The sequence below is a fragment of the Lolium rigidum genome, chromosome 3, assembly GCF_022539505.1.
Source record: "Lolium rigidum isolate FL_2022 chromosome 3, APGP_CSIRO_Lrig_0.1, whole genome shotgun sequence".
NCBI classification, from domain to species: Eukaryota; Viridiplantae; Streptophyta; class Magnoliopsida; order Poales; family Poaceae; genus Lolium; species Lolium rigidum.
The window spans coordinates 370,760,359-370,777,481 of NC_061510.1; the positions used below are offsets into that span (position 1 = coordinate 370,760,359).

Sequence of the window (17,123 nt, forward strand, 5' to 3'; positions counted from 1 at the left end):
ACCGCTTCATGGTTCTCCATCACTAATAGCAACTATAACAACTACTTGAAATAAAGCTATTACATGATGAATATACACGCATGTCTTAACAAATTTAAAGACAACCATTAGGCTCATGCCGGTTGCCATAATACAATAATGATCATCTCATACATCAAATATAGTCACAATCACATGGCCAAATCACATCACATGCCCCTGCAAAAAAATGATAGACGCCTCTAAAAAAATGTTTGCATATTTTACGTGGTTTTGGGCTTTCGAGTAAGATCCGATCTACCTATGAACAAGAACCACAACGCTGATACAAGTGTTATCAAGTGCAAATTGTAAATTGGATCTTAACTATGGTGAGAGAGACAAACACCCGCTGAGCCACTTATGCAATACAAGTTGCATGTCAAGCGTGGAGCAATTATCATGAACGCGGTCATGTAAGGTTAGCCCGGGTCGCTTCATCCCACCATCCCGCAAGATGAAAAGTACACAAAAAGCAAATGACAACAAGAGCATCAATGCCCACAAAACCATTGTGTTCTACTCGTGCAACAGATCTATGCAAAGACACGACTCTGATAGCACTGTAGGGTTCGTTGCATGTAAAACAAAAAAATTCTACCGCAAAGACAAACAAAACCAAGATCCAAACTATGGAAAAGCCAAGATCTAATCTATGAGATCGGAGCAACGAGAAAGAATAGAGACTAACCCTTGAAGATCCAAAGCCTTAAAGAGATCAGATCTCGTGGTTGATGTAGACGATCGTTCCGGTGCTGCAATCCGGAAGCACTTCCGTACTCGGTCACGTGTACGGTGTTGATGAATTCCTTCCTCTCCCCGCTCCAGCGAGCAGCGGAGGAGTAGATCCCATCGGAATCCCAGTTGCATGACGGCGTGGTGATGGTGGTGGATGAGAATTCATGCAGGGCTTTGCCTAAGCCGTAGCAGGAGAAACTGGGAGGGAGGAGAGGTGGCAAGTTAGGGTTGGGTACGAAGCAGCTATGGCCGGCCAACCCAACCCTCATTATATAGTGGGGGAGTACGGCTAGGGTTTCCGAAAACCCAGCTAGGGCCGGCGCCTGGAGGCCCCAGACCATGCCTAGGCGCGGCCTGGGGTGAGCCCGCGCCTAGGGGTGGTCTCGCCCCCTCCTGGCCTTTCTCCGTCTCCCATTTGGATTCCGTCTGCATGACAGAAAAATAAGAACTTCCGTTTTTGTTTCGTCCAATTTCGAGAATATTTCCAGAACAACTTTTCTGAAATACAAAACAGCAGAATTCTTCCAGAACAATTCCGGATCTCCTCGTGATGTCCTGGATCCCATCCGAGACTCTAAACAATATTTGGTCTCCATCTCATATTCAATATCTACTAAACAACATCGAACCTTAAGCGTGTCACCCTACGGTTTGCAAACTATGCAGACATGATCGAGACTCCTCTCCGATCAATAACCAATAGCGGGACTTGGAGATCCATAATGGCTCCCACATATTCAACGATGACTTCGTGATTGAATGAACCATTAACATACGGTACCGATTCTCTTTGTCGCACGATACTTTACTTATCCGAAGTTCGATCATCGGTATCTCTAATACCTAGTTCAACCTCGTTACCGATAAGTACTCTTTACTCGTATTGTGGTATGTCATCCCTTGTAACCTAGTCACATGCTTGCAAGCTAATTGAATGACATTCCACCGAGAGGGCCCAGAGTATATCTATCCGTCATCAGGATGGACAAATCCCACTCTTGATCCATGCGCTTCAACTCATACTTTCCGAACACTTAATCCCATCTTCATAACCACCCATTAACGAAGTGGTGTTTGATGTAATCAAAGCATCCATCCGGTGTAAGTGATTTACACAATCTCATGATCGAAGGATTAGGTTACTATGTATTTAAAGCTACTAGCAAGACGAACTTAATGACTTGATCTTACGCTATGCTTACTATGGGTGTGTGTCCATTATATCATTCTCCCAATGACATAACCTTGTTATTAACAACAGCCAATGTTCATGATCATGAAACCATGATCATCTATTAATCAACAAGCTAGCTTAACAAGAGGCTTACTCGGGACTCTTATATGTTTACATAACACACAAGTATTAATGTTTTTGGTTAATAAAATTATAGCATGGGATGCAAATATTTATCATAAACACAAAGATATAATAATAACCACTTTATTATTGCCTCTTGGGCATATCTCCAACATCGTGAACTATGCAGACATGATCGAGACACTTCTCCGATCAATAACCAATAGCGGGACTTGGAGATTCATAATGGCTCCCATATATTCAACGATGACTTCTTGATCGAAAGAACCATTTACATACGATACCGATTCACTTTGTCGCGTGATATTTTACTTATCCGAAGTTTGATCGTTGGTATCTCTATACCTAGTTCAACCTCGTTACTGATAAGTACTCTTTACTCGTACCATGATATGACATCCCTTGTGAGCCAGTCACATGCTTGCAAGCTAGTTGGATGACATTCCACCGAGAGGCCCAAAGTATATCTATCCGTCATTTGGATGGACAAATCCCACTATTGATCCAGTGCTTCAACCTATACTTTCCGAACACTTAATGCCACCTTTTATAACAATCCATTTACGAAGTAGTGTTTGGTGTCATCAAAGCATCCATCCGGTGTAGGTGATTAACATGATCTCATGGTCGAAGGATTAGGTTACTATGTATCTTAAAGCTTGAAGCACAACGAACTTAATGACTTGATCATATGCTACGCTTACTATGGGTGTATGTCCATCGCATCATTCACCTAATGATATGATCTTGTTATTAATAACATCCAATGTTCATGATCATGAAACTATGATCATCTGTTAAACAACAAGCTAGTTTAACAAGAGGCTTAATAGGGACTATTTTATGTTTACAAAACACACAAGTATTAATGTTTCCGGTTAATACAATTATAACATGGGATGCAAACATTTATCATAAACACAAAGATATATTAATAACTATTTATTATTGCATCTTGGGCATATCTCCAACAATATTGACTATTGCCATTAAGGGTTTTACCCCATGGTTATCGATATGAGCTTGGTGAGTCCCTCTTTATCCCCTCATCCATGTGCCGAAGTGCCGATACGGTAATATCACTTCTCGCCATTCACTTTACCACACTTCAAAGGGTAGTTCCCTCTCGAGACCATACGACAAATATTACATGGTGCACAACACATTAATAATTAAAACCATATATCTTCTTAGATTCATCTCATATTCATGCTAGGGTTTCTCCATCTCCCCAAGAACTAAAGAAACTACTCACACATGGAAACAATCAAGAACATCATCATAATATTATGGAGGGGATGAAAATAATGGAATGAATTCGAATACAAATCCACAATAGTAATCAAGATTACAACTATGGTTGAAGGAGAATGGGATCAGTGATGGTGATGGAGATGCATCGGCTGATGATGAAGGGGATGATGCCTTGTCCTCCGATGATTCGCGTAGCAGCCCGGATGATGTCTCCTCCAAAATTCCTCTCTAGATCTGACCAGGGGTGGTGTTTCTGTGTTTTTCGGAGTTGTGTGTCTCAGATCTCTATGCCGTCTGCGCGAGATGAAAGTATTTGACGATGCGGTGCTCCTGACACGCCGGGCGAACGGTACGGGCGGGCTCCCACCGTACCGATGCCCGCTAAAGTTACTAAAAGTTGTCCTTGCATCCGCCCTTCTCACAGGTGCATAATGAAGGGGTAAAATGATTTTTATCAGGTCAAAATATCATAAAATGATAGTTTTTAATTTCATCATTGCCTTATTATTTTGAGATCATGCGTAGACAAGCATAAAAGCGCGCGGTAGCGCGGTGAAATACAAAAATCCTATTACTACTTGATGATATCTTAATGAAATAACGGTGTAAGAACATGATAAAAATGCACTCATCAATTTCCCAAAGCTAGAATCTTGCTCGTCCCCGAGCAAGATAGAAGCTTAGTGGACAGAGTCATCTTTGTTTGTGAAGCGTGAGTCTTTAAAATAAATGAGGCATTTTTAAGAACAAGGATTATAACATCAGATATAGAACTGGAAAATGAACAACACCATACTATTCTCATACTCAAATGAATTAGAGGTCTCCACACCTTTCAAGTTCGATAGTAAACATGAAGACTATTTTCTTCACATATCATAAAATCATGAAGCTTAGCTTTTGCATGAGATCTATGAGCAACTCTTTTTATTTATTTCTCTTTTCATAAGCAGCATGATATTGCTTTCACAATCATTTTCTCTTTTAATTCTTTTTCTCTCACATGATTAAACCAATTATCATAATATGCTTTATAGATAATTTCCTTATCATATCCTATCAAGACTTATTGGTGTGGAAGAACTTAAAGTCATTATCATGATGCAAGTATAACTATACTCATCATAATTCATACATCTAATAAAATAACCATGATTCAATCGAACTTCAAATAAAATAACAGCTCATAATTCATTGGATAAAAATCCTTCACTCTCCGAGGAAAATTAAACAAGCACTAATGCAATCCTTATCGAAATTCGAAACTAAATGCCTACTGGAAAGTAAATATGAGAGCTATAAAATATAGCTTACATGATGTTATAGATCTCCCCAAGCTTGAAATCAAGCCAGGTGGACGTTGCAACTTCAAGGTGGAGGGATGACGTTGGAGACAGCTGCACGGAGCTTCCTATTCGACTCCTCCAAAGCAGATATGTGACGGAGATCTTTCTGCAGTTTAGAACGCGTGGAGTTCATTGCATCAGTCATTACTTCCACAACTTCATTGAGCTCCTTCTTGTTCTCCAGGTCTAGGAGACGCCGACGCACTATTTCTCGATGGAAGAGCTCATTCTTCTGCTGCTTCTCCAGCAGGCTAATGCGTTGTTTAGTCCTCATGAGCGGCTTGATTGGTGGAGCGGGATCATCGGTGAGTTTGAAGTCCCAATCCTCCATTGGCTTGACGCTGATGCGGGCGTTTAGCGTCACCTTCGTTGTTGTGGGAGTGTGAGCGGTGGTCTCCTCATAAGTTCCTGCATCAACATAATTATGCTTACGTTTTGGCGATGCGTAGTTGGTGGTGATGAGCTTTAGGGACTCCACATGCCCCTTTCTGTGAGGCTTCTTAGCCTCCTCCTTGTCTTCTGACGTCACCATGGCAAAGTACTCCGGCTGTTCCAGCCACGTGGAGCTTGATGCATGTAGGGCTCATATATAGTCTTCATCGTAGGAGTCCTAAGACTTGCTCCTCCGCGTCCTGATTGGGGGCACCAAAACAACCTCGATGGTTTGGTCCTCTATTGTACTGCGCCATATAAAAGGGTGGGGAGCCCGAAAGCGATCGATACTAACTTGTTCACGATCTGCTAAACTGCTCCCCTATATTCCCTCATCTCCACCGACCAGGAGAGGCCAGGAACAACAGGAAGACCATCCTACACGTTGGCGGTACCAGGGCAGTGTTGCTAGAGACATGAGGGGATCAGGAGGATCCCCAGATCGCCAATACCTTGTTGCTTCACGCATGTAACAAGCAAGCGACAATGGCAACTCTAGCTCCTCGTAATGTTCATCACTACCCTCTCTGTTTTAATGTGCACTAGGTGTTATGCATGATGCAATTTGTGATCCTATAATATGTATCATGTTTTGGTCTAACATCGCCCACTTCCAGGCGGACCCATGGTGACTGGACGCGACACGTGATGCATTCGTGACGCGTTCGTGCACACGCATTCCCCGCGTAAATACCTAAATAGACCAACCATTAAAGTTAAGCCGTTGGGATGGGGTGCATTCCCATTTTTCGACCGTGCAGTCATAAACGGATACTTTTGCTTCCGTTTGCTGTTTGGACATGCCTGCCTTGCAGACTCACCGTCGCTCTCGGACTCGTCGCACTTAAGCTAAACATAGGAATCCGACTCTCCGTGCTGCCACGGTACAACAGTTGGATGAAGAAAAACAAAGAGAGTGCCACGGAAAAGCGAAGCCCCACCGCTCCATTGAAGACTACGTCGCACTTTCAAGATCGTAATGTTCCTTTATTATGCCATGGAGAAAGTTCATACATGCACTCAAAGCAGTAGCTCCGACTGAGCGTGCATGTGGTATCCCATATGACAAATTACGGACAAGTTGGTGAGTTAGCCATCGCACTTCTTGCAGCACAGGCATAGAGCGATGCCCTCGCAGCCGCCATTGTCATATCCCTCGGCTCTACAAGGCCTATTGCAGGTTCCGTGCTTAATGCACAATTTGCCGCTCCACGTCCGGCTGTATTTACAGTCACATGATCTGCCTGCCACCCCCACCTCTTCTGCATCGATAAACAAGAAATTCAAATTACATATTAACCTGTATAAACTTGATAGGATCGAGATGTGTAGATCGATGGTCTTCCTACCAGATGACAGGACAAGTAGCATCAGCAGCAAAGAGCATGTCAACGCCTTGTAGGTTAACATCTTTAATTATCTGGGTTGACAAACAAACTGATTAACACAATCACTAACACACAAAATCATGGATAGGGAACATTAGAAGTGTCGCACTAAAATGTATACGATAATATTATGTGCACTCACTGACACAATCAATAAAAATGTGGAGACAAATTAGGACGAAATGGGAGCTGGTCATGTTGCACGCTCCAGTATGGGTCATGCTCCCACATCCCAAACTAAGGACCCAGTCAAACAGAAAAGTATACAAGCACAAATCTTTGCATCACAGATCTATCAGTCGGCTGAGATTTAACTAGTTCTCAATCCAGTAATTCGGAAGTGCTACTTCTATTGAGAGTGCAGCACACTGAGTATACATATCAAACAGAAATGACGATGGCAATGTGTTAGTGATGGATAATCAATTACTATATAATCAATCATAAATAGAAATCCTCTAGTTTGAGAGAAGCTAGTCTAATAATGAGAGTGCAACACACTGGGTACAAGTGAAATAAAAAGGACAACTACAATGTGTTAATGAAGGAGAATAAATTTGCGTAGAAACATAAAAAAAACCAGCAGAATGTGGCTGGAACTGGAAGCCATGAAGGAGGGAAACAAATGTTGTGTGGTCTCAATCTCGTTAAGACACACAGATACAGCTGCAGCAATTTGCTTTATTACAATTTGGCATTTCGTTTTAGGTTTGTGCTGGGTACGCGTATCATAAGGTTCGGAATTCGCTTTAGTGACATGTTACTTTTTGGTGTGCATTCAGATCTACTAGTAGTTTAGCTCTGAGCTGTTCTTTGCCAGAATTGTGTGGATTATTTTTCCTGCACTAACTGGCTAGTCGTATTTTCTCCGGTGGCACTTTTTTTTAGAGAAAGAGAATATACTAATATTAAAAAATACCAATTACACCCAGCCTCTGCAACAACGTCCCACCCTAATGGCCGTACGGATGCACACATCCAAAAAAGAATAAAAAAACTACGAAATAAAAGTCCCGCTACAGCCTTCTAGACCTAGCAACAGCCATACAACCACCACCGTGATAACACCTGAAGTACAGACTCTCCAAAAGTGATGCCTCCAAGAAGGAAACAGTGCACCAGCGTCGTCGTCGCCTGACCAAAGGTCTTAGATTTTCACCCTGAAGATAGTCTCCACTCTCAAAACAATGCCTCCAACAAGAACATTGCCAGTCACAACCAGTTAAGACCAGACCTTGGATTTTCACCCTAAGAGGTAGACTCTGAACTTCCCTTGTGCTGCCGCCCCCACATGCATACCAGTGCCGCAGAGCCCGGAACACCAAGCAGATCCCTCGGCATCACGGAGACTCGAACCTCCTTTAGCTAGTCCACCAATCTGGCCTTCATGATATTCCTTCTTCTGACTTCACCATGGACCAAAAAGTCACCTGATGTTAACACACAGAACAGAGCTTCGCGCCGCTCCCTCCGGAACCAAACGGTCGGAATAAAAACATGGGTGCGTGCAATCGAATACCACCCGATCCAGCAAACTGCAGGCAAAAGATGCACTGTTCCATTCGCCAGCGGAGCTTTCCGGAACTCATCTCTCCAGCCAGATCAAAGCAAACTGACCTCCGGAAGATCTTTATCCTTGCATGCGAGAAACCCGAGGACCGCCATCAAAAACAAAGCAAGATTAGCAGCCCCCACGCCGTCAATCCCTCCTGCCGGATCACCAAGGAAGAGGACAGCGACGTGAATCATGCATACCACCGCCGAACCGTTATCGGGGGCGGAGGCCGCCACCGCTCCACTGAATCCTCCATGGCTACCGACGGAGAGCCTCAGGCCCCGACCAAGTAGCCGTGCCACCCGGCTTCCTCCACCGGCGCTACATCACCTCCCATGGAACGCCGCCGCGGAAACCCTCTTCTCCCCCTCGTCGATTCGACGGAGGGGGTGCCGCCACCACCGCTAGAGCCAGGCTGGGGCCGAGGCACAGGGGCCGGGGCCGAGGCCAGTGCCGGGTTCGGGGCCGCGGTCGACAGCGGCAACGACTAGCGGCGGGTGGTTGTGGGGCTAGAACAGGATACAGATAAACGTTAGGGTTTCTCCAGTGGCACTATGCACCGAGAAATATTATTCTTGTAAAAAAGATCTACAAAACTCTTCTTAGGAGCTCCTCACAGACCATTATATGTGTGTAGTGTGTTGCTGGCTTGCTGCCAACCATGAAGACGGGCACCGAGATCGAACCATGACTTGTTCTTCCGCTTTATCATTTAATGGCCCTTGGAATGAATCTTGCTACTGTATCATGTATTCATGTTCATCCACTATAGCCAGTGATTTATTACAAAATTCTCATTAATTTTTTTCACTTTTGTGCACATCCTTGTCTGCAAGTAGGCAACCAGCATGGTCGCCCATGAACAAACTAGGCAGGAAACTTATCTAGTTGTTTTAGCTTTCTCTAGAAAGGCTTCATATATATTTGTTAGAGCCTCGTATACACGCTTATCTGTATCTATAGCTTTGATCCTATCAAAGATAGAGGTAAGATAAATAACTGACTGGAAAACCTTCCAGTTAGCGACCAATTTAAACTTTGCTGGCTCAAGATCTATGGTAGAAGATTATGTTGCATTGTTAGAGCCTTGTGCTAGATTAATGGATGTTTCTTACATGTGTGGTATTAGCTTCACTTAGACTAGAAGAATTTCTTTTGCACTGTTTTAGTAGCAACATCATTACAAGTCAAAACAGAGAAGCAAACAATCATGTACTGTACTCCACAATAATAAGCTATCTAACGAAAGAAACGAGAGAGAAAAATGGAGCAGTAATAGAGCTGCCGCTTGGAGAATCATTCGCTCACCTCAGCATGCACGTAGAGTCGTAGACGGAGCAGCAGCAGAACTGAAGAGGAAGAGCGAGTCCGGGGCTGGGGAAGAAGGCGAGTGTGCACTGCTGGGGAACACTGGGGAGTGGGGATTCGCGGCGGCACCTCGACGAGCCGCCGCTATATACCCACGGCGAGCGGCCGAGCGCACATGGACCATGGCCGCCCCAACTCCCTCTTCGCCGTTCCTGGTAAGCCGTCCGCCGCCTTTCCGGCCTGGATCGTCTCTCTCGTGATAAGCCATGGTGGAAGAGCACGATGCGGTGGCTGGATAGTGCGTCTGGCCTGGAATGCAAGGTTAACTGAACCGAGCCACCGTCAGGCACATCAGTATGTCTAGTGCAGTACGGTAGAGGGTATATCTAGTTCTACTCAGACTTCACGATGCAGATTGTTGAGGTAACCACTACTAGCACACAAAGGGTAGTACCAGATATGTTCTCTTCATCGACCACATACAAGGTGTTTTTACAGGCAAAATCTCATCGATACATCTCTTGATATAAAATTAGCTCCTATCATGGTTTGCAGCTTCTCTTGCCAGCTCAATTTGTTAGTTTTACCTAGCACGGCAATTTCTCAGCCCGGAACAGGACATCGTTGAATTCTCTAATAACTCATCTGTACACTGATCATTAGCACACCGTTTTAGTGGTCTGCATCCATGGGTTGCTGAACTACTGCCAGTCAATAATTTATGTTCATCCAGACTCAGTAAATTACGATCACCAGCTAGCCAAATCTCAGTGCACCATCTTTACAAATGTAGCCCAAAATCTTCACTTGACGTCTTGACTGCTCAGGGCTTGATGAGCTTTCAAGTTTCTTGAGAGCAGGAAAACTTCCAGACAGAGCAGCAGTTTTCATCACCTAAGTGTGCAAAATAAATAAAAAAGAATTGTATAGAACCTGTCAATCAATCAGCACAAACATATTCTGAATGCATAACATCTGTCTGGGTATAAGTGTATAACACATTCACACACACCTGACAAGCTTGATTCCTCTTCGGATTCATCTTCCATGCCAAACCTTCTGTGCCCAGACGATGTTGTAGCAAGAGGAAGGTATGGATGAAAAGAGAAGCCATTGACAGTATCTATGATCAAGTAGATAAAGGTCACATGGGTTGTACTATATATTACGTACACTTTCTGTAAACAGAAATTCAGAAACACATACCAGCAGCTGCTTGGAAGCCTGTTACCCATTGGCCACCTTGAAGGTCATAAATATGGACCATGCCATCCTATGGAAACACAAAAAGTCACGCTTCAAAGGTTCACTGGTTCAGATAAGAACTAAAACAAACTGAAATATGAGAAACACACCTGCCCACCAGTGGCAAGATGCTTGCCACATGGCTCGATATCAAATTGTACCCTTTGATTAGTTGTGTCACACGATCTGTACAACCTAATAAGAGTTCCCCAATAAACAGAAATTGGAAGAGTTTGACAAAGTCAGAAAATATAGTTCCACTAAAAATAAGACATTAATCTATAAATTCCATCATCAAATCCAACAAAAAATTATACCTATTGTAAGCAATATGTTGATTTGTGGAAGTGAAGTAAGAGATGTGTTTAAATGCTTACTTGTAAACAATGTCCACAGTGTTCCGAATATCCCAACATAATATGTATGGATCCTAACAAAAAAAAATCATGACCAGATCAATAGATATAGAATGAATATCGAGTTATGCAAACAAGATATATTGTTGAAAAAATGAGGAGTTTTAGTCACCTTCCGCCCTCCAGTATATAAATAATTTCCATCTTTCGAAAAAAGTACCTGAGATTTTCAACATTGTTATCTGCCATCTATATAGCAAGAGGTAAGCGACTATAGTTGCTTCACTAACCTGTGTAACACCCCCAAGCTGGCCATGTAAGACATACAATGGCTCCATGTTACTCTCTGCATAAACAGCTGTTGTCTGGCTATACGAGCCAACTGCAAGCATCCCATTCTGAGGAGAGAATGAGATTGAAGATACTATACCTGTAGGAAAAAAATAGCTCAAAAGCATTCAAGATTGAATGAAGCATTTTCATCAAAATAGGCCTAAAATTTATCTGAGAAAAATCCATCAAGATCTCTGTAATAAGTATTTGTGGAGAATCAATCAGTTTGTGCATGAAACTACTGATCATAAGTCCTAACAACAATTTTATAACCTGGCTTTTAATAGTGACAGTGCTTCCAAAGTTCCAATGCATAATTCTAAAGAAATATCATAAGAGGTACAGCAAGGTCCTGGCACAAATTTACTTTGGAGTCTGATGATGAAATTTTTTAAAATGAATACCATCTTGAGTTTCCATCCATCAGTATTGCAGTAAATGAACCGGCACTACTACTCATAACTTCACCATACAAAAAGAATTGCTAAACTTAACAAGTCATGAACATTAGCTTTTTAGTCATGTGATGGAAAGTAGTTTCTTTCTTCCTTCCTTTCATGGAAAACCCTTAAACAGGCATACAAAGTTACATGCAGATGAAGTCAACATTAGCACATTTCTCTGTTTCAAACTTGAAACTTCCACTGAAATCACATGCTGTTTTGACTTTTGAAGCATAAGAACTACTAAGTGCATCGCTTTCACTTACCAGTAGGCCCTTCACCGCCTTTAGCCAAAGAGTATTCCTCAAAATCTCTACCGGGCCTATGAACATCAAACACTCTAATTGATTTGTTGTATCCAGCAAAGAGCCTACAGAACACCATATCAGCATTGAGTAACACAGTCAAAACGGAAGTATGGCTGGATACTTCCATGGCAATTACAATTTTAGCTCTTTTTTTTCCATATTTAAGATAAATGCAGATCAGAGGATTGAGTCCAGTGCACATACTTAGATCCTGTAGAATTAAATGATATCGAAAGCGCAGCTGTTATCTCATCCATGGCGTCATATGCTCTGTAAGTGCAACGAAGCTGCATGCAGTAACCAGCATGAATCATCAGAAATGAATATTTCTTCACCAAATACAACAAGAATAAGCAGCCTAAAAATCTACCTCTCCCGTGGCGGCGTCCCAGAGGTGTATCGGATGGTCACGACTAGTGCTCGCAAACACACAGGTGGCTGGATCTGCAAAACAGCACAGCACCTTGCACTCACCAAAGATGGACAGTTTGCAAACCCCCTCTAATAACATGACAAAGGACGCAATTCACTCACCGGACACCGACATGTAGGGGTACCAGCAGAAGTCGTACACAGGCTCGCCCTCGTTCACCTGGAGGCTCGCACCGTAGGAATCTGCAGTTCAAAATTCGAAACTCAAAACACGGAAAAAAAATAACCAAAAACCGGCAGCCATTCAGCAAACAAGGGCCGCAAAACCGGCGGCGCACCTTGGGCTCCGACGGCGGCCTCGGCAGCAGTGTCGGCACTGTACGCGTCCTCCGGCCTGACAGGGAAAGGAACGAGGCAGATTACTGGGTTTGGTTGGTTGCCGCGAGAGGGTGTAAGGAGAAGGTAGGGGGGTACGAGAGGTGGGCGCACAGGTAGAAGAGGCGGAGCGAGTTGTCGTCGGAGCTGGTGAGGAAGGAGGAGCCGTCGGGGGACCACTTGACGCCCTTGAGGAAGTTGCCGGCGGGGGAGCACGGGGCGCGGAACTGGTCGGCGAAGTGGTGGACGCGGCGCGGCGGGAGATCGAAGCGGAGCTCGGGCCATGAGTACGCCGCCGCCGCAGCAGCAGCATCCTCCTCCCCCTCCGCCGCGGAAATCGCGACCTCCGCAGACGCGTCCTCCTCCATCGCGCAGTCGGCGGCCGCCGGCGCGGCCGCCGGCGCGGCCGCTGCTTGCTCCTCCGCCGCTTCCATTGAACTCTCGGCGGAACTCGGCAACGCGACGGGGTTGTTTGGTCGGGCCGGGCCTGGGGTTTCTCGAGGGTTTTGGAGGCGAGGCCGCGTGGGCCTGGCCCAGTACGAGGCCGTCCGTGGGCCGTGACGTGTTGGGCCGCTCTCCGCAACCTCACGTGCACGGCACGCTGGCGGAGTCAAGTCGAGGATGGTTGAGTCAGTCCCACCACTCCCACGCACCGGTGGTTGCAGTCGCAGTGTGAGATCCGGCCAACCTCCACGCCAAGCGCCATGTCCGACGAACCGCCGGCGGCGACCGCCGCGGAGGCCGAGAAGGGCCAGCAAGCCGATCAGGGCGGCGGGGGCTGGGGCGGCTGGGGCCTCTCCGTGTTCTCCGAGATCTCCCGCAGCGTACGTGCGAGCTCCTGCCCGCTCCCCACGCATTGCATTTCTTTGTTCCTGAGAGGCTTAGGGTTCTGACGTGATGCGGCGCGTCTGCGCAGGCGGTGGAGGTCGCGAAGAGCGCCATGGCCGACATCCAGCTGCCGCCGGAGCAGGAGGCGGGCGGGGAAGAGAAGGGGAAGGAGCCGGAGGGGGGGGAGGAGGACGAGCGCCGCAAGGCCGCGCTGGATAAGCTGGAGGATGCTAGCGAGGACTCGCTCCTGGGGCAGGCTAGTACCTTCTCGCTCAGCTTTTTTTTTGTTGCAATGCCAGTGAATAAGCTCGATGGGGGTTGCGTTTGGGGTTCTATTCTGCAGGGGCTCAAGGCGTTCGACACCTCGGTGGAGAGCCTCACCACCGGGACGTGGCAGGCGCTCGGAAGTGCGTGGAAGAGTGGCTCGCTGATTGTTCAGAAGTATAGCCCACTTTTTTTGATCTCCATTTCTCTTTCTGCTCTGATTCCTGAGTCGCTGAATGTTTGTTTACCTTTAGTAATGTGTTGCATATTATCTCATGAATGAGTTACTTAAACTACAAACTACAGTATACATGAAATATTTGAAGCAGCCAATGATCCATTCCGTGCAAGATTAGATTCCCTGATAATGTAAATAGTTATCTGCCCACTCACAATACTCATTATTTCTATACTCTTCTTGTCTTTAAGTTTAAAAGAAATGAAAGGGAGCTGGTACCGTGACACTATTCATTTCCCTTTGTCTGTTGGTAAATGAGCATAAGGAGCTTTGCTTGTTCGCAGGTCAAGCCTTCTATTCAGCTTCATCAAAATGCTTTACAGTATCATTTTCTCAAATAGCTATTGTGCATATGGATGGCTTTGCTGTATCATTCTATAAAGTTAACTTCCTCGTTTGTGCTGGATGGTAGTAACGTTTCCAATGCCAGCCTGCAATTTCCTCTCCTTTACTTATAAAATGTGTTACTTTCTTAGATTGGAAACTTCTGCCTCAAGCTTTGCCGAAACCATTCAACAGGGGGAACTTCCTGCCAAAGCATCTGAAATTGCACCAACCATTTTAGAGGTAAACCTTGGAACTTAATAATGATGTTTCTTCTACTGCTCTACACCTTTGTGAAAATCATGTTGATACATTCAAACCTCGATAATCACAGACAGGGAAGTCGTTCACAGCCAGAGGAATGGAAATGCTGGAGCGTGTTGGAAAAGAGACAATGGAGTTGATCATTGATGAGACTGGAATGGAAGTTGACAAAGGCACTGGCGAAGGTGATCAGCAAACAGAAGAGGAACCGTTTGAAGAAGTTTCATTCGACAGATGCTTCTACATTTATGGAGGACCTGATCAGTTAGAGGTGTGGCTTTGGTTTTTTGCATTCTTTTCATGCGATTGATTATCAGGTGCTGCCTCTTTATCCTTATATCTGTGATCTTTTCCATACTAGGAGCTGGAAGCATTGTCAAGCCACTATGCGTTGGTATTTAATAGGAAAAAGTCAAAACTTGTTGCGGAGCAGAAAGCATATTATGATGCAAAGATTAAAGAAGTACAACAGATTTTAACTCTTAGTACCAAGACTGAGGAAGATGGACCAGAACCTGACAAAGGGAAGAAGATTGAAGCAACTGATACTGATGGTGATGCAGAAATGAAGAAGTTATGTGACTCGAGTGTTAGCAAGGCTGCTAAAATGGCTGCGGGGTATGCGTAACTCATTAACTCTATAAATGCAAAATTAGAATGTTAATATTGCTTTCTGGTTTTGTCAAGTTATGAGATAATGTACATTTATAAAGACCCATGTTAGCATGTGGCACTGAAACTTAAAAAGGCAATGGAGAAGACTACACAACATCCAATTGTAGAAGGCTTATAAAACTGTTCTTAATAGTAACCAACAAGACTAACAAAGATTTTAGCATTGTAAATCCAAATGTTCAATTGCAGCCTGATAGTTGAGCATGTTGAAGATTACTCAAAAATCATAAGGGTTTGCTACACAAGATTTGAAGCAAATATGTAGTTCTAGCTAGGAAATACTGACAACATAGTTAGGTAAATCCATGTTTTTGTATGAAGGTTAACACCCATGTTTACCATGTGTTCCATTGGTCCATCAGTATGCTAATTCCTGCAGAACATCTCAAGTGTTTGAGCTTCATTCTTTGACATTTTTTGTTTAAAAAAGCCTAAATAATCGCTTCTGCAGGTTCACGACTGCCTTGGGTGGACTTTCTCCGAGTGATATTATCAAACGAACTACTGATAGGCTGGAGACCATTCACTCAGAGGGTGTCCACGTATGTTCATGTTACATGATGCTCTTGCTCTTAAGAAACTATGATCATATCTCTGAGAAATTTTCGTCCTGCAGAGATTGTCAGAGATGTGCTGCCTTGCAGTTTCTCAGCTTCTTGTGCTTGGGAAATCAGTTATCTCTGCTGCAGATACATCGAAGAATGAAGATGGAGATGATGTGAAAATTGACTGGCCTGAAGATCTCGTTTCAAAAGCAGAAATTATCAGATGCAGAGCGCAATCCATCGCTGGGGATATTGAGAAGGTCTCCACGAGTTTTGCTACAGGTAAATGAAAACATTGGTTTTCCGTCATGCACTTGAATGTAGGGTGTGGAAACTTCAGTATTAAAAGAAAACACATTGTGCTGTATTCGTAGGCATCTCAGATGTTGCGGAAGCATATGCAGCAGCTATACAAAATGCTCTCACGGACAAGCAGGGCAATGTCCCACATCAATCGGTGCAGGAGAAAGCTAAGTACATATCCAGCCATCTGAAGTCTGACCAGACTTGCGCCGTCAGCAAGCTACATGATGCCCTCCAGTACCTGGCTTACGTTGTTGTCTGCACCTCAATGCCAAGTGCCTAGTCCTGGAGTGCCTCCCCCGTTGTTGTTGTTAACCACTTCATGTACAACGCAGTTCTTCAGTGTTTGCCAGGATTAGCGTCACTAGTTATTAAGCTACACTAGGTGATGTGTTTCATTTGTTCAAGCGTCATGAAATCAGTAATTGGTTGTGTCTTGCTTGTATTTCTTGGCACATGACAGATTGTTGCTCTCTACTTTTTCCTGAGAACAATGAGAATTACTGATGTTTAATAGACGTGAAGTAAAAAAGTTTATTTAAAACATTTTGCATTTGGTACGTGAAATATGAATTGTGTTTATTCAAAAAAAAAAATCAAGTTTGCTTGTGACAAAAGAAAACGGATTATTTTCATTCATCGTCTTCTCAAGTCAAAGCAGCTATGTTTACATGGAACTGAAAAGATAATTAATTGAAGTGGGAAATTTCTAGCAGCTGTCAAAAACATGATCAACATACAAAATTGAATGAAATCAGTGGCTTCTCTCTTTTTTCAAGACATGACAGATCTGCGTGGATTTCATATCTGGACTTGATACTGACCCATATTACTGAATCTCAAAACAATTACTGTACTCCATTTTCTTGATTGTTAGTACACGTTATGGTACA

The 17,123-nt window shown here is 44.1% G+C and overlaps 2 protein-coding genes across 2 annotated transcripts; one reads left to right on the plus strand and one right to left on the minus strand.

Moving 5' to 3' along the window:
- Positions 1-9,805: 9,805 nt before the first annotated feature.
- On the minus strand, positions 9,806-13,223 carry LOC124697423 (telomerase Cajal body protein 1-like). Its single transcript, XM_047230016.1, has 13 exons — positions 12,904-13,223; positions 12,753-12,808; positions 12,577-12,657; positions 12,413-12,486; positions 12,247-12,329; positions 12,001-12,104; positions 11,249-11,388; positions 11,131-11,178; positions 10,980-11,032; positions 10,713-10,797; positions 10,564-10,630; positions 10,370-10,480; positions 9,806-10,251 (listed from the first exon to the last, which is right to left on the minus strand). Exons 1-13 carry the CDS (start codon positions 13,221-13,223, stop codon positions 10,199-10,201), a joined length of 1,275 nt encoding a protein of 424 aa, XP_047085972.1. The 3' UTR covers positions 9,806-10,198.
- Positions 13,224-13,493: 270 nt separating this feature from the next.
- On the plus strand, positions 13,494-16,776 carry LOC124697424. Its single transcript, XM_047230017.1, has 9 exons — positions 13,494-13,613; positions 13,706-13,873; positions 13,961-14,058; positions 14,596-14,686; positions 14,778-14,978; positions 15,069-15,325; positions 15,834-15,924; positions 15,999-16,209; positions 16,302-16,776. The coding sequence occupies exons 1-9, from the start codon at positions 13,494-13,496 to the stop codon at positions 16,511-16,513; spliced, it is 1,449 nt and encodes a 482-aa protein (XP_047085973.1). The 3' UTR covers positions 16,514-16,776.
- Positions 16,777-17,123: the final 347 nt, after the last annotated feature.